Source organism: Microcaecilia unicolor, chromosome 6, assembly GCF_901765095.1.
Source record: "Microcaecilia unicolor chromosome 6, aMicUni1.1, whole genome shotgun sequence".
Lineage (NCBI taxonomy): Eukaryota > Metazoa > Chordata > Amphibia > Gymnophiona > Siphonopidae > Microcaecilia > Microcaecilia unicolor.
The window spans coordinates 158,807,315-158,831,685 of record NC_044036.1 but is presented as its reverse complement, the minus strand read 5'-3'; the positions used below and the strand labels follow the sequence as shown (position 1 = coordinate 158,831,685).

General features: G+C 41.0%; 1 protein-coding gene across 1 annotated transcript in view; it reads right to left on the bottom strand.

Moving 5' to 3' along the window:
- The window catches only part of ERC2 (ELKS/RAB6-interacting/CAST family member 2), a 692,745-nt gene that overhangs the window by 561,794 nt on the left and 106,580 nt on the right, over positions 1 to 24,371 (bottom strand). The window contains 2 exon segments of the mRNA XM_030206769.1: positions 600 to 641; positions 11,026 to 11,103. Of these exon segments, the coding sequence (XP_030062629.1) occupies positions 600 to 641; positions 11,026 to 11,103 (120 nt within the window).

Sequence of the window (24,371 nt, the reverse complement as noted above, 5' to 3'; positions counted from 1 at the left end):
GGTTTTACTTCCATTGCTTTCCATTGAAAGCAATGGAAGTAAAACCCGGCTGGCGCAATTGCTTTCCATTGAAAGCAATGGAAGTAAAACCCGGCTGGCTCAATCCGTCCTCCTTTTTCTGGAGCCATATGGTAACCCTAGATGGGAAGCATGATTAAAGGTAGGCGAGAACAGCCATCAAGTACTCAGTGATACAGTAGATATTACTAGGTTATTAATAAAAGTTACTAATGAATAATCAAAATAGCAAAACAGTAAGATAATTATGATATTAATCCATTACTGTTAACCCAGGAAAGTTAAGCTGATTTTTAACAAGTCATGCAATTTTTTTTAAAATTTTTGTTTTGTTTTAGCCACATCTGTAAGGTGCACAGAGCTGTGGCACTGTATCCCAACCTTCAGGTTCAAAGTTAAAGTTAGTAATGTTAGTCATTGTTTTATTTATAAAGCATCAAATTGTTTTTACATGCACAAACAAGTGTAGCATTTCAAGAGAAGACAGGGAAAAGAGCTTGTTCAGTTCTAGCAACCCGAGAATTTTATGGTATATAAAAACATACACACAAACATTTTTCTAAATGCAAACCGTAACTTACCTGCCATATCATATCTGGATCAAAACACAAAGTGGGTGATCTCTATAAGAAGGTAAAGTAAACCACAGAAATACTTATTTAGTTTAATTCCTTCGATTTGGAACATATTTCATGCCTGTCCTCAAGATTATCAAATAGTCTTTAGCACAAACATCTACTGGCTTGCTATCAAGGACAGCATTAGCTAAATTAGTTTTGGGTACAGTATTTGCAAACGTTGCTTAACAATCTAAACATGAAGAATAGATTTGAATATGCCTTTCAATCTCTGGACTGTTTATTTTAAGAAACATTAATACCGTGTCATATATGTGGGACTATGGGCCCTGTTTACTAAGCAGAGCTAAGGGCGCATTAGCATTTTTAGCGCACGCTGATTAGCATGCGCTAAACACTAAGGGCCCCTTTTACAAAGCTACGGCAAAAGGGGGCCGGAGTTGGCATCAACACGCACCGAGGCCCCCTTTTACTGAAGCTGGTAAAAGGGAAGTCTCACCATCCCTGCAGGAAATGGCCGCGCGGCCATTTCGGGGAGAGCCCATACCGCTACCCATTGAGGTGGCGGTAAGGGCTTCCATGTTAACCAGGCAGTAACCAGGCAGCGCACAGCACTGCCTGATTACCACTGGGTACACTCCAGCGCTACAAAAATAAATAAATAAATTTTTGCCGTGCCAGAAAAGATGGCGCGCTACGGGTGGGAAGTACTGCCGGGCTGCTGCGGTAGCCTGGCAATACTTCTTGTATAACGAGCGGTAAGCCCGCGTTGGGCCTACCACTACTTAGTAAAAGGAGCCCTAAGTCACCCACAGGAACATATGGGCAACTCCAGCGTTTAGCACATGGTAATTTTAGTGCACGCTAAAAACGCTAGCGTGGCTTAGAAAAACATGGCCCTATATATATAAAGAACTTACCTTTAGTTTAGCCGGCCATTTATTTATCCCAACTGACTCTGCACCACCCATCTTGTCCCCATCTGTATATACTTGGCCCCTCAGCTATATGGTAAGACGTATTCTAGAAAAGCATTAGTATTAGTATTATATCAACATAATTTGAATGTTCTAATTTTGTGCTTATTAGATGTTCCATCACTATTATGCTTGCATCGTATTATATCTCTGTTATTTGAATTTCAGTGCTGTTAAATGTGTATATTTTTGATCCTGTTTCTGGGCAGTCTTATTATTAGGTTTCAATCTTATGTTTTCAAGATTTCCTCTTTCACTGTATTTATGTTTATACTTGTTCACTTTACTGTTGTTATGTTGTTAACTAAATTGTAAGTCTGATGTTAAACTGTACCTACTGTACACTGCCTTACTGCCTTGGGTGAACTCTTCATAAAGGTGGTTAATAAATCCCATTATATATATATACATATACACTTTTACACACACACACACCACATATATATACATATATCTAGAGAGAAAGAGAGAGAGAGAGAGAACCAGTACACATTACCTCCTGGATTCTATATATGACACTTAAAATTGTAAGCGCAAATTTGGGTGTGTGCCCAATTTACACATGCAATTTAATTAACAAACCAATTAGCAACAATAATTAGGCACTAATAATCAATTATTGGCATTAATTTGCAACAATTTGGATTTACCCATGCATCTTGCTAAGTGCTATTATATAAAAGATGAATGCGTAAATCTTTTAGCATGCAAATGAAAAGGGGGTGTGGCCATTGGAGGAGCATGGGAGGGTCACAGGCGTTCACTAAAGATGCGCTCAGAGGCTTTTACATCAGTTTTCCGTTGGTACAAATCCTCAAATGGGCACGGATCCCAGCGCTCTATGCTATTATATAAATGGCGTCCAACTCGCAGCGCTCTTTAAATAGCGCTCAGCACGCATTTTTTTTTCAGAACCCAAATCTGGACACCATTTACTGAATCTAGTCCTACACATAGGTTGTACTCACTCACTGTCCAAGAACAATTACATCATTACAACACTATCCCACAGATTCTATAGAGTGTGCCTAGCAATGTGTGTGCTGAAATGCAAGCGTATTCTATAACAACGTGTGTAACTTGATTGGCTTAACAAGCCAATCGGCATTATTAACAGCACTTAACAAGCAATAATAAGCACTAATTGACAATAATTAAAATTTACGCTCTTAAATTGCTATATTCTGTAATGCACAGCGTATAAATTTTAATGCGTGCAGTCAAAAAGGGGCGCGTTTCAGTCGGGGGAAATGTGCATTTCCTGGGTGTTCCAAAATGTTGTTATAGAATATGGCCCTCTGCGCCTAAATCTACCCGCCGGGATTTACACCATGTTTTCATTGGTGTAAATGAAGACGCATAGATTTAGGCACTAGGGGTGTCAACTAAGCGTATTCTATATACTGTGTCTAAATCTAGGAACTGCTTATAGGATACGCTTAAATCCGTGCAACTTCAATCTACGTCTTACTAATAGTATATGTATCAAAATGGTAGATGAAACAATGTGGGGTCTAATTTGTTGAGATCTAATTTTGCAGGAATTACAAAATTAGATCTCAACAAATTAGACCCCACATTGTTTCATCTACCATTTTGATACATATAGGATACGCTTAGGCAGAAATGTTTTCTGCACAGATTTTTTAGGTGGAAAACAAAACAGCAGATTAATATAACATCCAAAGATTTTATTAATGATACCAGAATAATGCCCGACACAGGCCGTGTTTCGCCCAAAAGGGCTGCGTCAGGGGCTAAAATGGAAATCTTCCAATAGGAACAACTGTAATATTCATACAAGAAAAAACCAGCCCATCCGAAAAGACCATGTAATGTTCATACAAGAAAAAAATAGCCCATCCGAAAAGACCAATAATGTGTCTAATCATATGAAGCCTCTGCTACTAACACGGATGGGCTGGTTTTTTCTTGTATGAACATTACAATTAAGTAATGCCACACTGGGAAAAGACCAAGGGTCCATCGAGCCCAGCATCCTGTCCACGACAGCGGCCAATCCAGGCCAAGGACACCTGGCAAGCTTCCCAAACGTACAAACATTCTATACATGTTATTCCTGGAATTGTGGATTGGAAGATTTCCATTTTAGCCCCCGACACAGCCCTTTTGGGCGAAGCAAGGCCTGTGTCGGGCATTATTCTGGTATCATTAATAAAATCTTTGGATGTTATATTGATCTGCTGTTTTGTTTTCCACGTTGGAATTTGCAGATCGTTTGTCTTGTTGTTTTTTGGGACCCAGATGTTTTAGGTGCCATGTATAGAATCCCCCCTATATGTATACAGGGTCTAGGTCATTGGTTAACAGTGTACACTAATGCTATTAATGTGCGTTATTTGCCATTGCATAAAATGGGCCCTGCAGCAAATAGCAAACATTAATTTGAATTTGGACACACTGTTAGAAAAATGACCCCTGCAATATGAGTTCAAAAGCCTTCTAAGTAACTTTCACTATAAAAATAACATAAAAGACATTTATGTTCTATGACAAAGTATGGTGCTCGTACCTCATTCCAGAGCTATGTTCAGGCTTCCTTATTGCAAAATTAAATGATTTATGTCCATAGCCATACCACGCAACAGCTGACCAATCTTATAAAGATCAGAAATTTGGCAGTGTACAAAACCAAAATCAATTATATTGACTAATGTAAAAGGACAAATACACCCCCAGAGACCAATTACGGCAAAGCTCAATCTAATATTACATACGCATCCTAAAAGATTCACTTACTGAATCATGGCCAAATGCAAAAACGGGCAAGCTCTAGGCTTAGGTTACAACGACAACATTTCACATGAGCTATCATCAAGTCTCTATCCAGCTGTCCTCCCAACAGATTTCAACCTTTTTGTCCAAAACCTTAAATCATTCAAGGTTTGAACAGCTTTGTGGCCCAGCCGAGGAGATAGTAGAAATTGGAAACAAATACCTGAACACCAGAAGCAACTGAGGTTAACATAGCCTTGATCCACAACTTAGGATCAGGAAAAATCAGAGAATTCTTCCAATATATTTACAAGGTATGATGTAGGATTTGGAAGAACAAGCATTTCTAGGTTTCTCAATCACTTTTATCATTCACAGTGAACATGGTCCCATTTTCAAATTCAACCCTGACTCCTTCCTCCAACTTCTCCTCTAAAAATTTGACTGTAGGCCATTTACTTATCCTTCAGTTAAAATTCCTGTTCCTGACACTATTATGCTGTACCATAGTAGAACATATACAAGCTCCCCTTTGCTTAAGGATCTCCACTGGCTCCCAGATGAACAACATATAATATTTTAATCTCTTATACTTACTTTCAAGTCACTTAAGATAGGGCTCCCTCTATACTTATCATCTCTTACAGTCCCATATTCCCCAGCCCATTCATGTCATTCTTTGAATGACTATCATCTTTGAAATAGGCTCACCTGGACTCTACCAGGCGTTGGGCTTTCTTCTTTGCTGCTCCTGCTTTATGGAATTCTTTGCCACTTTCTATTCGAGCTGAGTTGTCTGTTAAAAGCTTTAAATCTGCTTTAAAAACCTGACTGTTTCATTTGCATTTCCTCCTTCCTTCCCTAGGTTGATTGCAATTCCATACTACTGGGTTAATACCTTTTTCTTCTCCCTACCTCTTTATTTTACTCTGCTCTGTCTGCCATTTTTAGGTTTTAGTTTTTTATGGATGTAATTTATACTTTCCTGTCTAAGTTTTGTAGTTCCGTTATTCCTAATTTGTTTTGTATTTTTCAGATTGTAAACTGCTTTGATCTTCAAGTTAGCAAAAGCAGTTTAGCAAATGTGAATCAACATAAACAAAACAAGCCAATTTCTTGCAATTACATACGACATCCCTATATATATAAATACTTGTATTCACAACCTCTCAAAATTCTGTAAACAATAGACAGCAACCTGAATCAAGACCTATAGCCTGTAGGCAACCAGTGAAGTTGCTTTAAAACAAGAGTAATATGATCATAGCAACAATGACCAGCCAGCATTTTATACTACCTGAATCACATAAGGGACATTACAGTAATCCAACATAGGAAACATCAGTTGCTTTGTTTTGTTTGTTTGTTTTATATAAAGTGAATTTTTTAAATTTGCAGGGAGCAAAATAAATAGCTAGTCACAGCAGCATTCTAATACTCTATCATGTCAAAATATTACAAGGTAAAATACACCTATCTGGGCTGTTATCCGGAGGGACTGCTCGACAGAAAGCTTCTGTTTCCCCCCAAAAATGCTTCATCGGGAGCTGGGCCCTCAATCGCCCATAAAGCCCTTGGTGTGGCTGTACAAAATCTTCAGCAACCCCAAGGGCCACACCAAGGGCTTTATGGGCGATTGAGGGCTCAGCTCCCGATGAAGCATTTTTTTGGGGAAACAGAAGCTTTCTGTCGAGCAGTCCCTCCGGATAACGCCACAGCTCAGATAGGTGTATTTTACCTTGTAATATTTTGACATGATAGAGTATTAGAATAATACAGCTCTACATGGTCACTTTGGAGGTTTTTTTAGACTAATGAGGAACCTGTATCATAGTCTCCGAGAAAAAGTATTGAGGGGGATCTATGACAGTCTGTGATTCACAAGCTTGTTAAAGTGAATACAGAGTTTCTGAATTTTTTTTCTTCCAAAATAACGCTCAGAGGATTCTATCTTGCTAGTTGTTTGTATAGCAGTGTTACTCAAGAGCAAGACTCAGCGGTTAGTTTAAAATTTTCTCTTTATTTTTCACAAATCAGAAAGATTATTATAAATATTCACCCCTCCTGTTCTTTTAAAACATCGGTTTTTATAGAGAGATTACTCTCTCTTTGTGGTCAGATTAAATGAATACAAATGCAAAATTAAGGACACTTTATAGCTCTGCTCAAGCTAACTACTTGGAAAATATGAATAAGTGTCTGGTATATATTTGAGCATTCTTGGTTTACACATGGAATGTATAAAGGAAAAGCCTTTCTTGGAATGTCCATCTCTTCAAGCTATTAAAAATGGTGGGTACAGAAATCATTGAGGGGCCCTTTTACTAAACCGCATAAGCGTCTACGTGCGCCCAAAATGGAGTTACCGCATGGCTACCATGTGGCCTTTGCGTTAATTTCATTTTTGGCACACGTCCGCTATGCGCGCCCAAAAAATATTCTTTATTTTCTGGCACACATAGCATTTGGTATGCATAGGTCATTACCGCCCGGTTACCGCATGAGACTTTACCGCTAAGTCAATGGCTGGCAGTAAGGTCTCAGACCCAAAATGGACAAGCAGCAATTTTCATTTTGCCGCATGTCCATTTTCGGCAAAACTTTAAAGAAGGCATTTTTTTGCAGGTGCACTGAAAAATGATTCTGCGCACGTCCAAAACAGACATCTACATTACCGCAGGCCATTTTTCAGCGCACCTTATTAAAAGGACCCTTGAGATCACTCTTTACCCATGAGCAAGGTTTATTTTTAAGATAGATATATCATTCATACAGAAAAAGCTTTTCTTGTTGGTAAACTTCAGGTCCTCCCTTTGGCTGGAGTATATGGAGAAAATTCTTGCTCTATCCACTATGTTGGTGCACCAGCTGGAATCAGCTTCAGTTGGGCAAGAGACCCAAGATAATGAGATGGGCTCAGCATTTATCCCCAATCTCTCCAATTCTGGCTTACTCGTCACTAAGAAGGCGCCAGACACCAACATTGAGCAATGAGATCTCATGCCTGGATGGAGGAAGTCAAATACGCCTCAGTGGTTAACCTCTTCAGGAAAAAAAAAAAGGTCCCTGATCTTATCAGATGATAAACATACTAAAGTTGTTGAAGCACTTGAAGGAGATCCCATTATAGCTGGCATATCTAGACCAGCAAAATCATTTCTGTTTTACCAGGTAGTCAATGATATGATCTAAGAAGCCTGGCAGATGCCAGATGCAAGATTCTGAAAAACAAAGGCCCTTGTTAAACTCAATCATCTGCCTATAGAAAAAAAGAGAATGACCATTACTGCAGAAGGGAAGGTATCCCTCAGGACTTCTATGACAGAAGACGGGAGACCCTTTTTATACAAATCACTCAGGAAGCAGGGTTTTCCCTCCACTTGGCTATTTGTGAGGACTATGTTGCCCAGGCTTTGCTACATTGGTTTTAGCAGGCTAAGGTCAAAAGATTCTCTCAAGGACTCATGTTGGAATCAGCAGCAGCATATCTTGTAGATGCTCAGTATGATCAAATCCAGTTAGGCTATGATGCTGGTCAGCAGATGAGGCATCAAAAACTTGCCCTTTTAAGGGCAGCTTTTGTCTGAGGATGTCCTATATATGATTAAAGACTTGGAGAACCTAAGCTGTGCCTCCTGGAGGATAGGACACAAGGTAGGTGTTTCAGAAAAAGATCCTGGGATTCCCAAGCCATCAAACATTTAAATTTACTACTGATCATCATTTCTATAGTGCTACTAGATGTATATAGTGCTATACACATTGCATGCAGGTACTTTCTACAAGTTTTGTACTTGGGGCAATGGAGGGTTAAGTGATTTGCCAAGGAGCTACAAATGGAAATTGAACCCAGGTCACCAGGATCAAAGCCCACTGTACTAACCATTAGGCTATTGCTCCACTGTGTAGAGGGGCAGATGCCCTGCACAGACAGGACCCCTTTTGCTTAACTCCACCTATGGACATGGGGAGACCCAGGTGAAGGTTGTCCCAAAGCCTCTTTGAAGGCAAGGCAGTACAGGTCCACTCGGTCAATGCAACAGAAGCAGCATACATTAAGGAGGGACAAAGAGCCACTACATGCTGCACGATGCAATGGGCTGTGTTGGCATTACCACACCAGCAGCCACTAGGGCGGCTTTGTAAAAGGGGGGGGGGCATTATTTAGCTGCACCAGTAAATGGGCTTAGTGTATCCTAATGGGGGTCTTTTCCACATGCTAAGCCCATTTCTAATGTGGCCATAAAATTAGGAGCTCTTTTACTATGAAGCGCTAACAACTGGCCAGCGCTATCCCCAGCATGGGTGTTTCCCATGAGCTGAGGCTACTTTTAGTATGGCAGTAAAACGGCCCCATTTCCCTTATTCTTAGGTCTTTTTTGAGGGGGTGTTGAGTACTGGCACCTTTTCCATTGTCTGCTAAAATTGATCCACGATCCTCAGGTTTTAATGAAAGAGATCAGGCTGTACACACCAATTCTGCCTTGCCATAGATTCTGTGACTGGTTGTAGGGGGCCTGGCTATTGTGGGGTGGGCCCCTCAGTGATCACCCCACCCCTGAAGGGTGACCTGGCATTTGAGTACCGGCACCTTTTTCGCTAGAAAAAAATGCACTGCTTATTCTTATTAATGGCTAAGAGCTAATTTCTCCATTACGATATGGCCATTACCACGTGAGCACTAACAGACACCAATTTTCTAGGCAGTAAGGGCTCAGGTGCAAACCACACACACTAATCGGTTAGTGTGTGGTGATATAGCTGCACGTGGTGATGTAACTGTGCTAACCACTTAGCTTAGAATACGCCTACTCTCCACCCCAGACATGCATAGCGTGTGCCGATCCTTAAACTACCATGGGACCCCTGATCATGCCCGCAGTAGTGCTTTTCAACCTGCGGTAAAGCTCATTACCAATTATCAGAACTGATTGGCTTGTTAATCAATTAAGTTGTGCGTGCAATTTGGCCATGCGACCAAATTAGCGCACGCAATATATGGCGCCATTTATAGAATTTGGGGGTTATTTTTCTTCATTGCTTCTTTTTGTTATATGTAGAACATGTCGTTGTTATTAAGAGAAAAGACAGATTCACTTTTTCAAATATTGAATCCTAGGGATACAAACAGACATGGGTCATTTAAAAAATATATATTTAAAATACCTCAGGCAAAAAATTGCAACAACCCAAATTTTTAATTTTATCTACCATGCAGTCAACAGAATGATGTATTCACTGTATTTATAAGAATAGAATTAGAAACTCCCAATGAAGAAATATATTTTCAAAGGGGAATTTCCAATTCTGTCTCTATTGCAAAGCTCTACTGACAAGAAAAGTCACAATACATTTTATTTTATCTTGTTTTAAAGGCTTACACATTGAATAAAAAGTTCCTTTTTATTGGGGAAAGCAATAATTTATGATTAGCATAAAATGTTATCTCAAAAAGAATTTCTTTTATGGGAATACAATACACACAGAGATGGGGGGATCATTTTTAACAGACTCTTGCCCCATACCTAGAACTTGATAAAGTCTTTCAACTGGAGCCAACAGAAGGACAAAGACTTTGCTTAACTTCCTTTGTCGAGCTTGAACAGGATACCTGAGGAATCTCATCAAAATGAACATACAGTACCACAAATGCTGCATAATATTAGTTTCCCTTTTTTTTTCAGGGTACAGTTTTACTTCCATTATGTTCTGATGGCACTTGGCAAGGGTTGTAAACTATAAATTGCAGAAAATTAGACATGATTCCATTATGCACGTGTAACGTAAGAACTTCCTATCAGACAAGCAACCACTCCATTCATCAGGTAACATTCAATCACTTCCTATAATTTATAAAAGTCTGTTAAGATGAATAGTCACTGTACACCATAAAGGAAATCCTGTATGTACTGCCTTTTTCAAAAAATGGCATATTTTCTCTGGGCTATGTTTCCATTAAGGGCAAAATTACTAATATTTCTTTTGCAGATACTACTTGCTTCTTATACATATTATCATAGCCAATACTAACAAGCCTTACTTACTAAAGACAACCCTTTGGTGACAAATAAATGTGAAAAAAAAATAAAAATCTTTTGAAGGCACTTTTTTTTCCAAGTTTCCTACACAAAAGAAACCCAAGGAGCAACAGTGAAAGTGGGAACAGCAGAAAAAAATGTTAGAAAGGATTTTATGTGGAAAACTCTTATTTTCACATATATAGCTTGAATACATGAAATTCTGATTTACAGAGGCATAAAATGTAATGAAAGTCAGACATGGATATTCAAAGTCTACATGTGTTCCAAGAAAACAACTTGTGGTAAGTACAAAAGTATTTTAAAAGCTTACAAATTAAAAACAACTCACTTTGCTAAAGTAAGAGGAAAACATGTTATTTTATTAATGACAACTTGCTTTTTATGGTAATAAACTGTTTCCTAGGTAGACATATTTTTGTTGTTCCTTTATTTCAACTTGGCAGCATGGTGCTACCAGTCTTATCCCAATGAAAGCTGCCCGTATTCAAGTATCTTATTGGTCAGTCTATAAATATGTATGAAATGAAATACAGCTGATACCTTAACAAAGCTTTGTAACTGAAGATCTTTGAAATAGTTTTTTTCAAACTGAGGTCCCCTTCATTCTACGGAAAACAAGTGAAAACAAACTGCATAGGTAATATTGTAGTTACACATTTAAGTTGTCGTACATACCTTCATTTCAATGACTGTTTGAAGAGCCTTTGTTTTGGCAGGTTCAGGCTGAAGCTGGCTGCTTCTTCTGTGTAGCTCCTGTGGAGGGACACGGTAGAAATAAGCTTGACGACTCATACTTCCATTACTTACTCAATCTAATGAAACGTTTCAAGTTTTGAAAAACAATAAAGGTTTTCGGAAGCACACAGTCACACATGGAAAGCTCCAAGCATGTGATTTCATGACAGAACCTCTGTCTATCTTATATTACAGGCAACACAGTCGGCATGTGCACTATTTCTGAAATCTCGATCAATAATTCATGTTGACTGTGGCAAAAGACAGCAAGTAATCACTTAGCCCTGCTACACAGCACTGCTGTGTCTTCCCATCACCATCAATCAGTCATCAAATCACATTTTTCTCAATTAAATTACTCTGTGGTACTAAGCAAGTAAATGTAAAATCAATATTAGTATTTTAAATCCATTACTGTATTACTCTGTCTCTGACATTTCAAAGAAGCAGTGTCTCCTATTTAATATTTTCAGCAAACAGGAAGGGCTATTCTTATGATGTATTATATTTTAACAGTTTTCAACCAAGAAATGTATCTTCTATCAAACAGCGGTGAGATACAATAATCAAGCAGAATCAAGTCAACTGACCAAAACTTAAGAAAGACCATGTCCTGTCCCTGCGTACCAGCTCAGTATTTTATGAGGGATGCAGAGTGGGAGTTCAAAGTTCCAAGAAAATAAAAAAAAAAGCAGAGGAAAATGGAAAGGTGCCTGCGATCCATATTCTACAGTCATCATAATACAAAATCTACTGAAAATGACAAAAATGGTGAGGAAGTGACAGGTGGCCTGTGAACATTCTTAAGATACATGACATGGCTCACAGAAAATACAAAAACTGGATCATAGTCACTCAAAAATGCAGCAATATTCACCTGAAAATCTACCATTTTCTAGATCACCTTTTCAGTTCAAAACTTCCCTATCATAGCCTTGTTGATTTATTTTTGTCCTGGCAATTTCTTTCTTCTCCTTTATACATTCAGCTCAGTCTGAAACAGGAGTGGGATCTGGCCTCATTATCATTCATGTACAATTACTCATGGATTTTATCCCCATTAAAGCCAGGATCTCGTTCAAGCTATGTACCTTTATATTCCAGATATTGCATGGACCGGCTCCAGATTATATGATCAAACCTCCAACCAAAGTGGATATTAAATACCAAACCATCTACTATATTACCTTATCAAAAGGAAAGAAAGGGAAAAGGCCTCAGGTGTCCGTAATAATACGGCACCCTACGGACCGGACCGTGGAAAGCTCACTTAATGCTCACTTAGAGCTCAGCGTGGGCTGTATCCACTAGTTGATCATCGGCCAAAAGCCCTTTCAAAAACTTTTATTATTACTTTAACTTATAGTGACATAAACATATTCAAAATCTTCAGCATAAACTTTTATGTGTAGCATGCAGCACACTTATCTGTTTCAACGTGTGGTACTCATGAAGGGTGTGCCAATGTAGCCGCACTGCCAATCACCACCGGGAACGCCCCGTGGTAGAAATATAGAAAAATATTTTCTACTGCGGGAAACAGTGAGTGCCAGTTTCACAAATTACTGCCAGGTGAATGCGCTAACCGGGTGGCAGTGTCGATTTGGCACAAGCTACACGCGAGGCAGCCCTACCGCTGCCTTGTAAAAGGGCTCCTAAATCAGAAAATGAAAAATCAGCCATAAGAGTGCACTATGGCTGCTTTTTGCCACAGCTTTGTAAAAGGGTCCTTGTGACATTTAGGCTCTAACTTCCAGATTCTATATAGGTCACCCAAATTTGGGCATGGAGCCCAGATCTGCACACAAACTAATTAGTTAATGAGCCGTTAACAATCAATAATTGGTATTAATTGGAATTAATTTGGAGTTACCCACAGATCTGCCCTGCGCCCTATTCTATAACATGAGCACCTAAATTTTATGGCATGCACTCAAAAGGAGGCATGGACCTGGGAAGGGCATGGGTGGGTCAGGGGCATTCATAGAATTTAGGCACAATGTTAAAAAATAATTTCATTTCCACACATAAGTTGGGTGCAGGTTTTAGCAGGTGTAAATCTAGCACCCAGCGTTAGGTGTGACATCCTTGCTAAGCTACTATTCTCCAAAGGACAATCTCCCCTAGATTCTATATAGCGCGACTAACATTCTGCACCAAAATCCAAGTGTATTCTGTTTGCACACTAGTTGGAAATTTGTAAGCGCAACTTTATAGAATCTAGGTAGATGTTTCATGTGGCAGTTAACAGATTCAATATATTTATTTATTTATTTATTATCTCATTTGTACCCCACATTTTCCCAACAGCGTCAGGCTCAATGTGGCTTACAGCGCACCGTAGAGGCAAATGCTAATGCAGCAAAATTAAGCTAATACAACAGAAAACACACACAAGTACTATTGGGGAGGATGGGGAAGAGACGGAAGGAGCAGGGAAACCAGGAAAGAGGAGAGAAGGGTGAGTGCATCCAAGATTGTCGCCTAAAGCTGTGCATGCAAATTTGGCAGTACAGCAAAATTGCACACACAACTTAATTGGTTAACAAGCTAATTGGGGCTGATAATGGGTCACTAACAAGCAATTAGTGGCACTAATTACAATTAATTAGAATTTACACATGCAACTTTCTAAGCGTATTCTGTAAAGAGGTGCATGTAAATTCTAACGTGTGTATCACAAAACGCCTAGCCACCCTCCTGGGGCTATCCCGTGGCCACTTAGAGGGTATATCCCCAGCACAGCTCAGATCCACCTGCACCTGCCATTTGTGCTGTACACTAGTACCCTCCTCCAACCCACCGACCGGATCACAAATGCCTTCCAGCGAGTCTCCCGCTCTCAAGGTGTTCCCCGATGATTTCTAGGTTACTGGGACCACACTCCCAGTGGTCCCACAGTTCCCAGAAAGCACTCACAGATCCAACACACAAACCAGCATCACCTGCTGGCCAAACTAGAGAAATACACTTCAAGAAATAATCATACAGTTTACGGGGTTAAAACCCACTGTTTTGTCACAATGTGGATCTCAAAAGGGGATGTGTCCATGGGAGGGGCAAAGGCAGGTTATGGTCATTCCTAAAAATTATGCATATCCTATATAATAATTCTCACCACCAACGTTCTAATGTGGGACTGCCTGTGTCCGTGGCTCCTGGAGTTGCTGAGCTAGGCTCCGTAGCCAGGATGATGTCACTCACAGCTGATTCCCAGGCAAGGGGAGGAGTAGTTTCCCTACTCCTCCCCCTGCCTGGGAATCAGCTGTCAGTGCGCATCAAAAAACTACAAGCACGGCACCACAGACCACCCCCCGGCACATCACCCAAGCCCCCCCAGCACATCAAACACCCCCTCGCCACCTGCAGCTGCCACTGGTTACGCTGTCTGGCCGCTGCTGCTTCACCACTGGCAGCTGCGGGTGGCGAGGGGGTTTGATGCGCCAGGGGGGAGGGGAGGGTCACTGACATAGGTGGCTGAGGGGGGGGAGAGGAGGGTCGCTGAACATGGCTGGCTGGAGGGGAGGCAGGGGAGAGGGAGGTGGGGAGGGGGTCCTGATACCAGAGAGGTGGGGGTGGGGAGGGGGGCCCTGCGAGAGGGGGGTGGGGGCTCACACTCACTCACTGTCTCTCACATACACTCTCTCTGACACACGCCCTGTCTATCACACTCTATCTTTCTGTCACACACAGACACTCTGTCTCTCACACACTCTCTCACACACAAACACACACACACACGCTGTCTCTGTCTCTCTCTGACACACACACTCCATCTCTCACACACACTCTCTCTCTCTCTCAAACATACACAATCCGAGGAAAACCTTGCTAGCGCCTGTTTCATTTGTGTCAGAAACGGGCTTTTTTTTACTAGTTATTATAGAATATGCCTGATCCACGCCTAAGTTAGATGTGGGCATATATACCAAGTTTTAGTTGGCATAAATGGTCGCACCTAAATTTTAGTCTTCGGAACAGGCGCTATGCATATTTTATAAACCGCACCTAACTTTAGGCAAGGTTTATAGAATAGCGTTAAGCGCGGGGTTTTTTGGTGCTGATTTTATTGGCGTCATATAAAGAATTCACCCCTAACTACTTTTTTGACCATCTTAATAATGTGTGTAAACACCCACAGTAAAATAGGTCCCTTAAGTGGCTTTTCAACTGAATTTTAAAAAACTAAGGGCCCTGTTTACTAACCCACGCTAGATGTGTGTTAGTGTTTTAAGCGCACACTTAGCATTAGCACGCGCCAACCGTGTAGATGCCCATAATATTCCTATGGGTGTCTATACAGTTAGCGCATGCTAATTTTTAGCACGCGCTTAAAACGCTTGTGCATCTTAGTAAACAGGGCACTAAGTTTAGTTGCCAAATATTTAGGTGCCTAAGTAAAATGCTGAGCATTTTTTAACCAATTGGATTGGTTTTAATAATTGAGCCTTTTAAGGTTTTCACGTTTTGTACAGCCCCGATCAATGCTGAGTTGTCAATCACCAGTACTGGCAAGAAACAGTTTAAGCAGCCCTGCCACAGTCCCCTTCGCTGAGAGTCCATGTGTTGTTTTGCTCCAGGATTGCTTTTTAGGCAATGGGACACTAGATAAGTTTTACTGGAACTGTATCATTGCAGGGTGTTGTTGTAGCAGGTTTTGAAAGTACTACCAATAGTACTTCCGCTTCTTATTATCTGGGTTTGAGAGGCTGCTACCATAGCCCTATTGAGATTAACGATTTTTGGATCTCTATTATTGCACCAATATCCATTGGAAATATTTATGTTGGCTCTATAACTTCTATTGACTACAGGACGGCTTTGTATTAATCCTGGTAACACCAGTGTTTAGAGTACTATAACCCTAGTGAGGTAACATTTATTTGTTTGCTCTTCTTTTAGTAACCTTTATAGCATTCTTAACTTTTGTTTCTTTGGGGGAGGGGGGTTCTTTTATTGGCACTATTAATATCTATATGTTTTGGGACGAGTAGAGTCACATTTGTTTACCCTTTGTGGTATATTGTAGAGTGCTTGATGGCAGGGAACAGTAGATACATTTTGGTACTTTTTAAGGTAATATGAATTCCTCTTCCTGGCTTACAAATCTCTATCCAGCTTTTATTTTGGGGGGGTGGAATACAAATGTGGTGGACACATACTCAGTTTCTTTCTGTGACACATCTGGGTTCTCAAGCTATAGAATACGTTGTGACATTTCACTTTTCCTCTGGCCTCTTTCATTCTTGGTTTGGTTGTTTTAGATTTTTTGGTGTTTGTTTTTCTGGGATTTGCTTAGTTTATTTTGTTTTTGTTTGGGTTTTTTTTTGTTTGTTTGTTTATTTATTTTAAGTGTTTATTCCAGGCCTGCTGCATGTAGGAAGCTTAAGGCTGACAGTCCAGTTATTGATTATACCTTGATGCTGGCGGCAGCCCCGAAACATGTCAGGCTATTGACTGGTTTGCCATTCACAGTGGACTACTTGTAAAACCACCACCTATCAATGGACTTTGGTTTTATTATGTTTGAATTGGAGCAAAGTTTTTAACTCTCCCTACTAGTTCATCCTTCCTCTGCTTGGTTTGCAATAATTTGGCAACGTATTTTCCTGGCCTATTTTTCCTAATCACATCTTTAACATGGGTGTAGCAAACTAGTGGTTTTATGGTTACATTTTTTTCTGATTTCTATGATTTTGATGGAGTTCTCTGAAGCACTCTTTCTGTTTTCATGATTCCTAGTACAAAATGCTTGCAGATGTTCACGTAAGAGACACTTTACTATGTTTATATTATGCTAAAGTCAAATGACTATCAGTGCTGACTCCTTTATTTTTTATGGGGCTTTTTTTATTAAAACCATTTTAAGGACATTATTGGACATTTAATTCATGATATAATTTTTGTTGCATTCTGTCATTCTTATTGTACTAAAAGTTCCCTAATTATACTCATTAGGACAAATGTTTAGGAAAGCACAAACCAGTATTGGATAGTACTGGACGCTACTTGCTAGATACATTTAAGACAAGGTCAAAACCTTTCTGTAAAGGTGAAATTTAAACCTCCTTTGGAAAACATTTTTTCTGTTAGCAGCTTATTAAAGGCTATCAAGAATAGAAACAGCTGGTGCTCGATTATTTACTTAACCTGTCATGATATGCTGGCAAGATGTGAAAGAGCATTAGCAAACACAACTCCACCATGAAAATAAGAGTGAATTCTTTAACGATGCTGGGTGAAATCAGAATCAAACTAACTCTACAGCTGCCATCCTTTCATTTAATACCTCATTCGATATCATATGACGGTAATATCCCTAGTCATGGGGTGAGGATTTATCGGTTGTCAACAGATGCATAATCATCAAAACATCTGTGGGACAATTTCATTAATATTTCAGTATCGTTCTCTACATTTGACACGAAGATGCTTGTGCTAAGGTGTGTCCAAGCATGCTGCATATTTAATGAAAATGATAAACTACACTGAATACTATAGTCTCATATTACAGAACAGATGCTGCATGGTAAAGAATCAGCTTGTTATGATTGGGGTCTGAACCCCTCTCAAACTTACCTCTTTCCTGGGGGTCAGCTTCTTAGCTGGCTTCTGTTTCTTTTCTCTGTCCTTTCTGAGCTGGCTCTGTCTCTCTGTGCTGGCAGCTTCCAGCAGCATGGCTCTAATTGTTTCACTATACTGCACCTGTGTGTGTGTTGCCTGAGTTGCTCTACCTCTCTTTGGGTGTACTGGCTTCAAGTGCTTCACAGTGTTGCATTGGTGTGGGTTGGGCCTCTCTGGGTCAGTGTGCTTTTGCCTAGGTCTAGGGAGTGTGACATCATCTGGGAGGGCCTTGATAAGGAAGTGGGTTCTTTCCTTCAGGGTCTTCGCAACGTTTGCTTCTGGCTATTTGCTTTAGGTCCAGGTTAGTTTAGTGCAGTCAGTGTGCACTTGTGACTTGTGTGTTTGATTTCCCTGTTTTTCCCTTTGGCTCCTCTGCTTTCCCTTTTGCTACAGTGTGTAGCACTGCTGTTAGTGCAGTGCTGGAGTTTGGTGCTGGGAGCACCCTTGTTAGTAAGTGTTTAGGAAGCACCTTTTGTTGTTGGGGTATTTGGCTTTCCTGCTTGTTTCCTTGTGCTTGCCCCGCTTTTCCTCATGACCTGTGTTTAGCTGCTGTAGCTGGGTGCTTAGGAAGCACCAGGGTGAGAACCCATGTTTAGCTGCTGCAGCTTGGTGCTTAGGAAGTACCAGTGTTAGGTCTGGCATTTGTCTTCCCTTCCTTTTCCCTTGTGGTTTCCCTGCACTTCTGTTCGTGTAGGGCGTAGGGGCACCCCCTGTTAGTTTCTGTTAGGAGCACTGCTGTTAGTGGAGGGCTTAGGAGCTTTTCTGTTGGTGCTGGGCTTAGGAACACTTTTGGTCACTTTAGGAGTTAGGTGCACTTCAGTTACAGCTTGTTCTAGTCCTGGTCCCTGTGTCGTCCAGTAAGTCCTGCCGGCTACTCGAACCCATGAGCTCAACTCCTGGGGGGCTTAGTAGCTAAGTGCAGGTGAAGCTGTGTGGACCAGTCCAGTGTGCTCCAGTCCAGTGTTCCAGCCCTGTGTCCTCCAGTCCAGGGGACCAGTCCAGTGTGCTCCAGTCCAGTGTGTTCCGGTCTGGTGTGTGTTCCAGTCTGGTGCGCTCCAGTCCAGTGTGTTCCGGTCCGGTGTGTGTTCCAGTCCGGGGGATTGCAGTCCAGTGTTCCAGTCCTGTGTCCTCCAGTCCGGGGGATTCCAGTCCATGTGTTCCGGTTCGCTGGGCAGTGCCTGCAGTCCCTGCCGGTGTGCTTACCCAGTGTTGGTTGGTGGGTTTTGCCTGCTGCTGTCGCTACTCGTCAGCAGCCCAAGGGCTCACGTTTGCTCCAGAGCCCAGCCCCGCGGGCTCTGAACCTGAGAACCTGACACAGCTTGTCGATTACAATTACCTAACTGACCTTATTGCAATCAAATATTCTAATATGAAAAAAAAACAGAAAGACAACAAAGTAGATACGGTGGGAATTCAATAAAACGTGTGCGAAAACAATTGAGCATTAAGCGCTATTATATAAAGGGAGCCCACCTTTTATATAATAGCGTTTGGCGTGGATCTGGCACCTAACTTTTAGGTGCTGTACTAACACCTGCTAAAAGCAGGTACCCAACTTAGACGCACTTTGGGTGAATTCTATTATTCTGCTCGCAACGTTCTGAAATGCTGACGCATCACTGACCACGCCACCTTTCAAGATACATGCTATGAGAGTTAGGCGCCGAGTCTTATAGAATAGCACACTGCCAGCTACACATGCAACTTTTAATTGATGCCAATTAACTGCAATAATTGATTGTTAGCGCCCAATTATGACTAGTTAAGGCTCACTGATCAATTAAGTTGCATGCACAACATGGGCACATGCTCAAATTTTGGCACGCAACTTTGGACACCATATATAGAATCCAGTGGTATATGTACACATCAGAGTACAGAATGGATGCGCCAAGGCCTAGTTGAGACAATGAATTTTTCTACATAATAGAAGTTTTCTGATTAAAAAAAAAAAAGTTGTTTTGGCTAACAGAATTACTTTTAGATAACAGACCATATGGATCGAACCAGCTTTCAGTAAACAGACATTTTCACGAATATGTTGCATAAGCCGAAGCCCATGATTATGTTCAGACAATGAAAGTTTGAGATATAGAGCAAGATTCAGTACATAGTGCTCAAAATATGCAGGAGACACATCTGCATACAATAGAGGCAGTGCATGCAAATTTATCTCATGCAAATTTAATTGTGGATAGTAGTCCACAAGAAGCAGAAAACGTATCTTCTAATGTAGAAAAAACTTTATTCCAATCAGCATGCTGACTGAGAAGGCAAGTCTCTGTGCACCAGTACTCTGATTGCTATTTGCTTTAGTATCGATTTTGTCTATCTTGGAATAACAACAAATTATTGGGTGTATGTGCCCTATGGGACCCTAATAATTTAAGCCACTGACAAAGCCTCTAGGAAGGGGAAACGTGGCCACGTCGGGCATTATATGCTCTAGACTAACTGGAATAAAGTTTTTTCTACATTAGAAGATGTGTTTTCTGCTTCTTGTGGACTGCTTGATATTTCCTGCAGATTATAGCTTCCTCTGTTTGGTTCTCTCCTATTCATTGTGAAATCCTAAAAGAAATCCTGGCTGGGTGTGTCCCGAGGACTGGCTTGAGAACCCCTGAGTTTACAGGAATTTCCATATCTCATCAATATATATTGAGTTTGTCATGTGGCACATGGTGTAGCAAATGATGCCTGAAAACATTTCCAGTGATGGTATGCAGGATATGTCTATATATATTTATTTTTCCCTAAATGTTTTACAGACTTTCCAGAACTTCGAAGTTTACTTTATAATGTGCCAAGACCCAAAAATAGCATAACAGAATAAGAGAAGCTTCAGAGAAGAGCAACAAAAATGATAAAGGCAATTAGGAATGACTCCCTTATGAACAAGGCTTAATGGATGAAGGCCCTTCAACTTGGAGAAGAGATGACAGGGAAGGAATACAGCAGAAGTGGAGTGGAACAATTGGGGCAACAAGAGAGAAAGTCAGCATGGCATCTGTCAGGGGGCATACACTTGCAAGCCCTGAAGCAAGCCTGCCTCCGCCTCCACAGATTTTCTATTACCAAAAACAACCATGCATGGATCAGGTAGCAGATTAAAGCCTGATGTAACATCAGCATTAAAAACCACAAATTTTCTTGGTTAATTCATTCCTAAACTGGTTAATTCATACTTAAATTTTCAAAAATATGGAAGTAAATCCAAACTCCTCTCCAATCCCATCCCTAAGAATGCAGCTATTCAGTCTGGGTAAACTTATGTACCTAAGCTATATGCACATAGCTTTGTGTGCATATCAGATGCACAAGAAAGGCAAGAAAAGTGCAATTAATGTAACAACGTTAACAGATCTCCTCAATGCCAAAAAACAATGACTGACCATTGACAAAAAGAAAAATACATTGCAAAATATCTTTTCGAAATTCAAAGCATTAGACACTTTCAAATACCTTTTCAGACATTTACTCAGAATAAGGGTACTCTCAACCCAAAGTATGGTAGATGTTGGTAGATAAGGACCATTTGCCCTTCCAGGCCTGCCCATTTCCTTGCCTAAGGAAATACTGGACCAGTTGACCTTGTTTACTTTTCTTGGGAACCTATCTGTAGGTCGGGACACCATATGAGGTCACCAAATCAAAGTTTGGGATCACAACCTAGGTGGGCTCTCCATAGATGCATCATTATTCTGCACCTCCAGGAGGACACACAATTTTATTGGGCCACAATCATAGGGTCACAGCCACAAAAAGATTGGGAAGCACTGCATTAATCTATCAATGTTCCATGTGTACATCTATCATTACTATTACTAGGGCTTAGAGACTGTAGAGATATGGTACAGCTAGGAGCCCTCCTTGGGCCTCCACTGAAATGTTGGAAGGCAAAACCTTGGAGTTTAGACTCTTAAAAACAACTGGTAATGTTAAAAGTCAATGGCTGGTATAATTGAGGCCTTGTTGGAAAAGCATGGCCTAGTAATTAAGCCTAAAAGGAGGTCTAGATGACTGGAAATGGAAAAGTAAGGCCAAGGGGACTATAATCAAAATGGAAGTTCAGTTGTAGTCTGAAGATACAAAATGGAAGATGAATTGCAAAATGAGTTATGAAATGGAAACTTTAAGGCTACGTGTCAGTTAGAAAAAATTGTTTTATCATAGCAGGTGCAAAATTAAGGAACCTAAAATAGAAGAAAGGCGGGTGAGAGGGGGATCTGCGGTTGACTGAGTTTGGCATAAACAACTTTATCATAGCAGTCTATGGGCCCCATTACTTTCAATGAAGAGAGAGGGTATAAAAGCAGGGCTAGATCTGGGAGTGGCTGGCAGAAGACCCAGATGCTACCAGAGGTGCTGTCACTCTGTCCAGAAGTCAATTGATGTCTCTGATTGCATCGCCTTGTGTTGGTAAGCATAAATAAAATATATAACTTTATCCTCTGTCTCCTCTCATTCCTGTAGAAAATCTAAGATTTAAAGGTAATCCTACAACAACTAGTGAGAGTCCAAATATCCCCTTGGTAATAAGGAGTCAGATGGCCATAAGGTACCTTATAGACAAAAGCCTTCTAGTCAATCCTACCGATGACTGGTCATATGTCCCCTCAACACCAGGGACTTTATGGACAGTCTACAGTACTTTAATTCAAGAGATATATACAGTGATTCCCCCCAAAAAATATACTCAACATGGCATATTAAAATTATATTTCCCAGAACTGTTCTTATAGCACAAGCCAATTTTCCTTTAAAACAAAAACTATGTGAACTTCCTGGGTTCACAGTTGGATCTAGAAATGCCTGGAATATGAATAAAGTAAAGAGTGTGACTTGCAAAATATACAAAGCAAAGAAACCAGCTTCCTCATGAATGTAATGATATTGTGAAGTCTGAATCCCAACTGCATTTGCCACTGTGGTAATGAAAGGAAGACATTCAGACAGTAAATGAATCCACTAATTTGTCTTCAGAAAAAATAATTGTATGAAAGGCATGAGCAGGAAATATGGTTTCTACAGGCAAAAGGGGAAGCAGCCTTCATTATCTTATCCTTATCAGCAGCACACTGAAAACTTGTAGAGGCAGTGCTCATTAGCCTAACTGGACAGCTTCTAAACATTTACCATAAATTGGAAAATGATGCATGATGAGCTTCAGAACACTGAGAAATATGCATGGGAGGAGCTTGTTGTATGAAGCATTACACAACTACAGGCATGAATATTTTACTACAGGGGTTCTCAACCCAGTCCTCAGGATTTTCAAGACACCCACAATGAATATTCATGAGATAAATTTGCATCCACTGACTCCACTGAATGCAAGTCTATCTCACGCATATTCATTGTGGGTATCCTAAAAACCTGACTGGCTGGTTGTGTCCTGAGGACTAGGTAGAAAATCCCTGTTCTACTGAGTCTTCCAGAGCCCTAAAAAAATTGTAATTTTATTTTACAATTCAAAACTTTCCAAATCTGACTGCTAATATTTACCATGTATTTCCTTGGGTTATAATCTCCACGGTAGATGAGATTCTTCCTTGCCTTCTCCCCAGGGATGGAGGCTACCTCAACAGCCATATTACTTCTATTGGCAGCCATTGGCAGCAAAAGAATTATAATTTAGACATGGAAAGGAGAAGGCCAAACCAACTAGGGAGGCCGGCCACAACTGGACTGTAGGCCAGCGGGTAAGAAAGGGTTAAGGAAGACAGGGGAAGGAGGGGGGGGGAAGGGGGAGGGTAGGCATTAAAAGAGGGTTGGCAGGTGAGAAAAGGTCTTTTCCGGCGGGCAGCAGCGAGACAGAGGAGCTGACCCGGCCCACTCACCCAGAGTTCAGGCACAACTGTCGCAGCTGGGCGGTTAGGGACAGCAATTAGGTAAAACCACAGCGGGTACACAGCATGTCAGCACAGAATGGTTCCTCGGGGGCGGGGAATAATGACCAAAGTTCAAGTTCAAGGGTAAGACCGGCAAGCGGCCGGGTTGAAGTTCACTTACCTTGATCACATTGTCTCCTGGCTAAAGCAGCCAGGAGGCCCAGAGATTATGCAGGGGGCTGTCCTTAAATGAGCGGCACCAGGATCAGCGGGGGTGTGCTTTGACGGCACAACCGGCAGCGGGGGTGTGCTTTGACGGCACAACCGGCAGCGCGATGAAACACGAAACAAATGATAAGCTGTGTACCCAGGGGGGTTTCCTATGAGTGTGATACTATAGGAAGTTATGAAGTTTGCAATGTATGTAAATACGATTTATAAGATGTAATTTAAGGTGCTTGGCTGCGGCCATAATAAATTCCAAATCTGTCAAAGAAGTGGCTGGTCCTGTTTCTTCTTGGTGGTAAAAGAGTGTGCACGAAGGAGCAGTGCCGAATGCCCCAGTTGTGGGAGAAACACTTTACAAATGAAAGCTCAAACTGTACTTTCATCTTTAGAACCAATCCCCTATAGGAGCCAAGATGGAGGTGGTTTGATTGCAGTGCTCTGTTCTCTTTTTACTTTGTCAAGTTTCTTATGTGTAAGAGGAAAGGGAAAACAAGGGTTTTTCCCTCAGAGCCCCCGCAACCCCCTCCTCCTGGACCAATGAACAAATTTGTGTTTCACGGATGTCCACAGGTAGAAGGAGCTGGTCTAGTGGCCTCTGTGGGG